Genomic DNA, 9,526 nt, shown 5'->3' with positions numbered 1-9,526 from the left:
ACGGTAGGAGGATCACTTTCAGGATAGTTGCTTGACTTAGGCACATTATCAGCACATTTATGGAACTTGACCCCAAAAGTTATATATTGGTATTTCATTACTTTAACAGAACTTTTCATAAAAGTTAAAACATGGTTACATTTCATTAAAATGTTGGTAATCTAGGAAAGTTATCCAACTGGTTTGACATTGGGAATGTTCTCAAATAGTTCAGAAACAATGTTCTTCAGTGGGAATTTCAGTACTTCAACATAAACGTTTCCTGCAGGTTTCCTGTAGTTCTATTTAAAGTCGGGTGCAACAGAATATTCAGAGAAAGTTTTTTTCTTTAATCCTTATTTTACCAGGTAAGTTGACTGAGAACACATTCTCATTTACAGCAAAGACCTGGGGAATAGTTACAGGGGAGATGAAAGAGCCAATTGTAAGCTGGGGATGATTAGGTGGCCATGATGGCATGACGGCCAGATTGTGAATTTAGTCAGGACACTGGGGTTAACACCCCTAGTCTTACGATAAGTGTCATGGGATCTTTAGTGAGAATCAGGACACCCGTTTAACGTCCCATCCGAAAGACAGCACCCTACACAGGGCAATGTCCCCAATTACTGCCCTGGGGGCAACCCTGCTTAGGTTCAGCGGCAAGCCAGCCAGCACTGAACGTACTTTGGCTTTCTGGTTTAACCTAAAAAAGTAACATAAATAAAAACTAATATATATAAAAAACATTTTTTCATGTTTTACCAAGTGGATATTTAACTTTGGAATAACCTATCCACATTTTCCAATTGGGTTACAAGCAATTAAATAAATGTCCTCTTAATGAAGATATTAAGTTGGTTTCATTGCATGAATAAATGACTCCAAACACTTTCTTTACATAATACTTTCACATTAACTAATTAAAATATTGTAACCAAATGGTGGCCATTACATCAACGGAAACCTTTCCAGGCTTTTTAGTATCACAGTACTTAATTAAGCAGATATCATTTAAGAGTCAGCGCAGGCAGTGAACATATAATCATTAAAAAACAACACAATACCTGAAATGACATGCACTCTCACGGGTGGCCCAAAATTACAAAGTGAAAACCACGCCCCATTAGGCCACGCCTCCAACTCTTATGCTAGCCTACCGCCACTACATTGCACCCATCGCTATGCAATGTGAATGCGCATGAAGTGTTGTAAGCAATTGAGAAGCATCAATTACATTTTTTTTAATCACATTGATCTGTCAAATTTGGTATTTGATTTCAGACAAATTGAATTGAATAGGTTGAAAAGTGTAAAGTGTAATTTTGATTCACAGTGTCTAAATGACTAAAATGTACAGTACCAGTCAAAAGTTTGGACACACCTAATCATTCCGGGGTTTTTCTTTATTTTTACATTGTAGAATAATAGAGAAGACATCAGAACTATGAAATAACACATATGGAATCATTTAGTAACTAAAAAAGTCTTATATATTATATATATATATATTTTATATTTGAGATTCTCCAAAGTAGCCACCCTTTACCTAGATGACAGCGCTGTATCCTTTTTTACATATTCAACCCCTTTTATGGGCAGGTACAAAACTATCGTAATACTTCCGTTCATTTTTTTAAAACCGGTACCGGTTACCATCATTGTGTTCTTGAGAGTCTCCCCTTTCCACAGAGTGGTCATAATAGTTTATAAGTCAAACCGTTCAGACCCCTACAGGAGTTTTGTGTCATGGTCTGACAAACACCGCTCTAGCTCAGCCACCTTTCACCACAGATGCGTAAGTGCCACAGTGCTAGTTTAAATCGACAGATTTTGATGGGGATTTTTGTATTATGCTAGCGAGATTGACGCGCCGGTCCATCAATCGACTCCAGGGCGTCTTAAGCACAATAAATGTGTAACATATTCCATGAATTGGATTTATAACATAGCCTATCATACAAATTTGTAACATATGACACAAAATGGATGCGGTAGTACACAATTGGATGAAGTAGTACACAAAAAACGGGAAACCCGTTTTGGCTTGTGAGCACCACTTTCAAAACTACTGGCTGGAGTTATACATAAAGTTCAAGAGTTCATCTGTGTTGAATGGCTGAAACAGTGAATGCTGATAATGCATCAATTAATAAACGGTCTTGTCTGCTGTGACCCATCTGCTCCTGTGTGTCATTACTTTATTGTCATGGCTCTGTCGACCCATACCATGTAAGTAGAGGGATACATACATTAGTGATGTAGCAGAATATATATATGGTGTATCCGTCCTCACAGGCAGAGTTCAGGAGGTTAAGATCACAATTTTTTTCAAAGTACAGATGGAGAGAGGCATGTAATTACAATTGGACACCCTAAGCACAATACCTTCACTATAGGGGTTCAAAATGACCTCAGTCTAATATGTTATCGATACATATTGAAGGGTTGATTTGGGGCCTCGACTCCCAAGGCTGATGTGATAAATCTCTGGGTTGACGTCAATTTATTTGAATTTATTTATTTAACCTTTATTTAACTCAATCAAAGGGATACTGGGATCAATATGTCAGGTTACTGCTGTTGTGACCTGGAGCAAGGTACTTGTTGTTTCCAGTCTGTCGTGGGTTTACAGCAAAAATAACAATGAATGTGCAAACGGCCAATAAAAATATCCCATTGTAAAACCTCTCTGTGATTGGACATTTAAGCATGATTCAGTAAGAAAATAGTTATAGTTCATATATTAATATACCACACCTCCTAAATAATAGTCATGGACACCGCTCACAAAACAAATGATCAGTGGAGTGTTCTCATAATCACATCGGCATGATTCTGCAGGTACTCACAAGTATTATTAGAATGGGCTTTCACTGCCATCTTGTGGACAAATTGCAAACAGAGGGACTTGGGGAAATACATCCACCACAATTGTGTGCTTTTGTTTAGGTCAAGGAATGCCTAAAGGAATATGAAACACAACAATTAATTAGGACTCTTAACAGACCCAATTATACTCAAGGGGGATAATTATGAAAACTGTGACTTCTTAATGCAGATTCATTCATCACTGACCACTGCCCCCCCCCCCCCCCCCAACCCAGAACAGCCTCAATTCATCAGGGGATTGACTGAATGAACAGGATGAGACAGGTTAAAGAACTATTTTTAAGCCTTGAGACAATCGAGACATGTATTGTGTATGTGTGCCATTCAGAGGGTGAATTGAATGGGCAAGACAAAAGATTTAAGTGCCTTTGAACGGGACATGGTAGTAGGTGCCAGGCGCACCGGTTTGATTGTGTCAAGCAAGAACTGTAACGCTGCTGGGTTTTTCATGCTCAACAGTTTCCCGCGTGGAACAAGAATGGTCCACGACCCAAAGGGAATCCAGCCAACTTGGAGTCAACATGGGCCCAGAAGCCCTCTAGAATGCTTTTCGACACCTTGTAGTCCATGCCCCGGAGAATTTAGGCTGTTTTGAGGGCAAAAGGGGGTGCAACTCAATATTCTAAAGTTTTATACAGTCAGTGTATTTTTTTAAACAGTCAAACTGTCAATTGAATCCCCAAACTGTTTTGGTATCAATTCAAGTGCACTCTTGCAAAATGGTAATGTTATATTATAGAGGAAGAGGTAAAAAACTGCTTTTGTTTTTCACCATGTGGACAAGTTTCCTCTGTTATCACCAAACATATTTCAATTTTTGAACTGCTGCATTCTCCTCGGGGGGGGGGGGGGGGTATTCCTTTAGGCTAAATAATCTCTTGGGTGTGTTTGCTGAGCGAGTAGTCTGAGATATAATTAAAATGTTGGGGTCATAGTTGACTGGCTGTGATGGATTATCATTCATCTTAAACTGAAACGTGAATGTGTATCTGACTAAGTTATTGCAGCGTGGTCAGGTAGAAGGAGTCCATTAATTTATGAATATCTATTTCATAAAAGTTTTGACTGTGATGTAATCCTATTTTATGCTAATGCCATGAATTATTTATTACAAAGCATTTTGTGAGAACATTCCTTTTCTAATTTAACTTTCGAGCTAAACTCCACAAAAACAAAAATAAAGGGTTGTTTTATTTTTTGTATTTGCCGTGGTTATAACAGACTTCTCAAGGTTTGGTATGTTTCGCCTCCAAAAATGAATGACATTTGGCCCGAAGTCAAGCTTATGTAATTTGACTAATGAACAAAAACCTATCCCTGCTTCAAACCTGTGTGTTTTCCATAATAAACAGCTTTCCTGCAAAAAAGTATGCTCTGCATACAAAAAACACCAAATAGCTGTTTTTATGACCCAATACTAAATCCCCATGACGTGGTTTGATCACAATAATAGCAAATATTGTTCACTCTAAAACTAGATTTTCAACTGTATGGTGTAATAATATCATAATTAGATACAGTAAAAGTATCTAAATGTCACAAAGAGATAGGACTAATATTTCAGTTGCATAGACATTTAGGGGCAAGTCGTAGAATTGCACAGAATAGCTTCCAGATAAATTAGTATGCAAAGGAAGCCACGCTATGGTAGAGGCCTTAGTTGATAGCATTAAATTAATTAGAATGCAGAGAGTGCGGGTAGACAGAAAATAATAATCAATTATCCCTGCCTAGAAGTTTAATCGAATGAGCAGCATGAGTTAATGATTGTTGCAAAAAAAGTGTTTTATCTCTTTATCTTTTCATCAAAAGATGAATGTCTTCTTTAATCTGCCAATCTGGGGCACACACACACAGCCTCGCCTTCCTGTTTTTTGCTTCCATCTTTTGAGGTGTATTCCTTCTGAAAGGCATTAAAAAAAAGCTGATTGATATTCAGATGAGAGAAAACAGCACTACATTGCGAGAAGTTACAACATAACCCATAGTATCCCCACTATAACCCATAGTACCTTGGTCCAATTAGGAAAACCATTCAATGAACCTTCAGTGCCAACTACTGAATATTTGATGACCCTGTCGAACTGTTACCAACCTCTACAACCGCTCTCGGATTTCTCTACTACTCCCTATCCCCCTCTATTATACTCTGTCCTTTTCATCTCTAATAGAGTCCCTGAGGTCATTTTGTTTTCTCGTAATGCTCTGGCCACCCTGCCTTGTCCTCCCCTGAAAGACGGTGTCAAAACATCTCAAATTCACCAAGGGTTTGCGTGACAACTCTCCAAAAACAATCTCTAAGGCACACGCCACGGAGCCACCTCCGTATTATTAATCCGGCAAGCAATGGCCTTGAGATGCCCAGAGGCTGATGCTTGATCATATTTCCTTCTGTACACTTGAAATTGCTCGTAAATGTAATTGAAATAAGTCGAATAGATGAATCGAATCATATATCATCACGTGACATGGGCATGTACAGTGGGAGGCTGTTACCTGTTTACATTAGCTGGTTAATGTTTAGTGCTTAGGTTTTAGGTTTTAGACCTAGGCTTTATGTTCTATTTATGTACAGTACAATGCCCGCACCTCCGTACCATAACAGATAACTAAATACCACAACCCATCTATACTGCAATAATAAGTATGGTGTTTTATAAAAAAGCGTCAAGATTGTACTAGTCCATGCATATTCTTTGTACATCCAGCACACTTGCTCGTAAATATCCTTTCCTATTTTGATGTTGTTAGTTAATATGTTACGTTGTCTTCATTGTGATCGCTGCGAAAGGAATTGCCTCTTTGAGGACATGGGCGTTTTCTGAATCTAAATGTGTTATCCCCTAAAGATAATGCACAAGGAGTGACTTATCCATGTATATCATCTACAGCCCATTCTACCTTTGGATGTGCCAGTGGCATGAGACACTCTATGAAGATGTACTGGCCTCTGGGCTGCTGTCTTTGCCGCATGCAGGGCGTTTGTCCTTGGCGGAGTGGTGTAGCCTAGCTGTAGCAGATAACAACCGATGGCCTGTAAGTCTGAGATAAGTACACAGTCACATACTGTACCAGCTCTGTACACACTTGGAATAGACAGCAGCCTGGCCATTCTCATAATGCAGGGGCATGATACGTCAAGCCATGACTGAGCAGTATTGCTTCCCAAGCTCTGCTGTAACAACTGGCTAGATTAATCACTTCCCTCCCCTCTCTCCTCTCTCCTCCAGCCTCATCTGTTAAACGGTAGTTTATTGGGCCATGGGCCAAAGTCCTTCACCCTGTACTGCTTCTGGTCTGCTGCTGGCAACGTGTGACTGGGCAATTCTGTCTGATGCTGTTGTCTTTTTTGTGCTCTGGAATGTATAGTTGGCTCTCTCGATATTTGCATGACCTCAATAGCTTTGAATTGTGGTGCATGGGACACAGCTGCATAAAGGGATAGGGTTATACTAACAAATATGCAGGTGGAGTTGACAATGGCATCAATTGAAATGCAAAGTGTTGCCATTCAGAAAAATCATTGTACTGTATCGTTTGGATTGCTTTAAAGCTTTACAAAGATGAGGCGGGACTCAGGATATGTGAATGAATGACATGTACTAATATTTTCAGGGCTAGCTCTCTAGATTAAACATGGATTAAATTATGCCTTTGACATAGTGACCACTAATCTTCCATGGGGCCAGGGCACAGATTGTTGGGCCAATAACCGAAAGGTTACTGGATCGGGAATCCCAGAGCCAACCATGTAAAAATCTGTCGTTCTGCCCCTGAGCAAGGCAGTTAACCCCCAACAACTACTGCTCCCCTGGCGCCGATGACGTGGATGTCGATTAAGGCAGCCACCCGCATCTCTCTGATTCAGAGGGGTTAGGCTAATTGCGGAAGACACATTTCAGTTGAATGCATTCAGTTGTACAATTGACTAGGTGCCCCCTTTCCCTTTCTCCCATGTGGATCAGTTGACAATTCACTGTAAACTGGCTAGTGGTTTAGGCCTATGCATGTTTTCACTTGATGCAACCAAGCATCTACACGAAGTATACATCTTGAGAAGATTTATTAACACAGCTCTAGTAACGTTAATTGACATTTGATAAAATAAACGATAGCGAATTTCCATAAGGTTGATACTTTAGGGGCAAAATATTGAAGTCTATATGGACTTCAAATGCAGAGGTCCATAAGACTTAAATCCTCTCTGGTGTGTGTTTATTTGAATGCACACCGAAGTAATCTGCATCTGTTCAAGGGTACCGGGGGTAGCCAGCTCATTTCAGCACCATAGCGAGGCAGCTTAAACCCGTGCGTGGGAGGGAGGGACTACAGCGACAATCTTTCCTCTCAAGCAGACGAGGACTCGAGGCTACGTTTTCAGTTTCGTTAAAGGCATTTAGTCATCGATCTATTATGATTCCTCGATACAAAGTATTCTGGCATATGAAGACAATTCGACATAATGAATTCTGAAGAAGTAAGTGCTTTTATATGAATTATTTCCTGAAATACAGTAGTTTATATTAGCTGAGCACACTAAGCAGATGCGCTGTGGCTAAAGGGAAGACTAGGCATGCTCCAAATACACATCGCAAAAACTATACCGTGATTTGATTCATCTTCAACATTTCACAGCGATGTTGTGAATAAGCATATTGCAAGGCGTTGAAAGCGTTTTATCTACTTCAAACTCATCCCCATTCCGGCACAAAGCAGCCTACTGAAATGATTTATCTCCATAACAGCCTATTATTGGAAATTGTATGTGCCTTACGATACAGTTATGTACACTTCTCATGACTAGGTATAGTAAAGTGTGTGTTCTTCCATAATATGATATACATTATGTTTGAAAAATAATTACAGATAATCGGGTTTAAGGGGATTGCACACTAATTGGATACTTCTAATCGGTCACTTTAATCGCTTTGTATACATGGAGGAAATTACTTAAACCCAAACAATTGTACATTTTTAGGCTAAGTATTTCTGATAACATCATGAGCATACTTGCCCAAAATGCGTTTGAAGCGCCACAAATTACGCACAGGTGTCTGCTGTTTTCCCAATGCAATAATTTGATCGTTTTTAATAATCAGGCCCTATGGTGACATCTGCTTTGTCAATTATTTCTCATCAGGGATGCTGCGGACTCAGAACGCCGTGGGGAAATAATTGAAGTGAACCAGCGGAAAGAATCGAATGGCTTCTGTAGAGCTGCTTTATATAGATAAGGGAGGAAGAGGCAGACAACCCGATCCTCCCTGCGTCCTTGACTGGGCTTCCAATCCGGTTCATGTTCGTAAAGCGAGCAGTTCAGCCGGAGGGGCGCTCTCTATCTCAGCTCCGGGCTGCAAAGGACTGTGTAATTCAGCACCAAGGACGGTTCCCCTTAACGGAGGTCCGCATTTTAAACACGGTCACCCTGCGGTGGACAAGGTCAGAGTGTGCTGCGACGAGGAATCAGAGACATCTTTCACCTATGTCGACGAGAATGTGAATTTGCGCCTGGCAAGCCCTGGGAAAAGTGGGGAAAGTATCCACAAATCCTGGTGTAGGCCTAATGACTGTGCGAGCGACATTCGGCCCGAGGGGTTGCATGAGCTCTCCCTAATGTCAGATGACGATCTCGCATCAGAAAGTTCGGGGGCATCTGTAGATTACGGTTTTATAAGCGCGGTCACTTTCCTAGTCACTGGGATCTCGTTAGTGATTATATCCTATGCAGTGCCTCGCGAGGTCAAAGTGGACCCGGAGAGCGTGTCCGCGAGGGAGATGGAGAGGCTGGAAATCGAAAATGCCAGGGTAGGGTCACACCTGGATAGGTGCGTGATAGCAGGGCTTTGTCTACTGACGCTGGGCGGGGTAGTGCTGTCCACTCTGCTAATGATATCTATGTGGCAGGGAGAGATGTACAGGAGAAAAGCCTTTGCATATTCCAAGCACTCAGCGAAACTATATGGCTCCATCATTTTAAAAACGAGGTCTAGCCCTAGTCGGTCGTCCGCACACCTGTCTATGAAGGAAGAGATAGATGAGACCTTGAGTTAAAATGATATGCAGTTGACAAAATACTTTGTCTTGTGTTACTAAGCCAGGGCAACACAATGATGCATGATGTAGGTACTCCAGACCCAAAACGTGGAACCTGAACACATCAGTCGGTCTACCTACAGTGACATTAGCATAACTGTTCAAATATGAATTTGTTTTATTAATATCCAAGATTATGAAGTACACATTGTCTTACAGTATCATCTCCATATCATTTAATGGAAGTGCAAGGAATAGGCCTATTTAACCAGGTAAGCAAATTGCCAAAATGATACAGAATCAATAAGCATGACAACAATAATAAAAAATAAAAAACATCTACGTTTCTTTTATTTATTTTTTTACTTGTTTTTGGAAATGGAAAATGCTGGGTCACATTTTTCCTAAATGCAATCTCTGAGAGGTTTCATTTATTATTAAGGTGATCCATTTTTTATGTGAATGTGCCCGACAGTCTGTAATGTGATGCATATACGCATTTTAGAGGGGAAAGTGTCTGTCTCATGAGTTTAGAAAGTGAGATATATTAGCCTAGTCTAGTGCACTATATCAAATCTGATATGACAAAATCTGCTCAGTGGTGCACATGCTAACATCCAAT

General features: G+C 40.3%; 1 protein-coding gene across 1 annotated transcript; it reads left to right on the top strand.

Moving 5' to 3' along the window:
* Positions 1-7,215: 7,215 nt before the first annotated feature.
* Positions 7,216-9,242, top strand: LOC139564428 (transmembrane protein 74-like). Its single transcript, XM_071383941.1, has 2 exons — positions 7,216-7,348; positions 8,012-9,242. The coding sequence occupies exon 2, from the start codon at positions 8,074-8,076 to the stop codon at positions 8,920-8,922; it is 849 nt and encodes a 282-aa protein (XP_071240042.1). The 5' UTR covers positions 7,216-7,348; positions 8,012-8,073; the 3' UTR covers positions 8,923-9,242.
* The last annotated feature ends 284 nt before the right edge of the window (positions 9,243-9,526 follow it).

Source organism: Salvelinus alpinus, chromosome 35, assembly GCF_045679555.1.
Source record: "Salvelinus alpinus chromosome 35, SLU_Salpinus.1, whole genome shotgun sequence".
Taxonomy (NCBI): domain Eukaryota; kingdom Metazoa; phylum Chordata; class Actinopteri; order Salmoniformes; family Salmonidae; genus Salvelinus; species Salvelinus alpinus.
The sequence above is the reverse complement of the archived record's forward strand: the minus strand, read 5'-3'. Positions and strand labels throughout refer to the sequence as shown.

Bases quoted from the DNA above. Each gene is read 5' to 3' on its own strand.
- LOC139564428 (XM_071383941.1), top strand. From the start codon at position 8,074: ATGGCTTCTGTAGAGCTGCTTTATATAGATAAGGGAGGAAGAGGCAGA.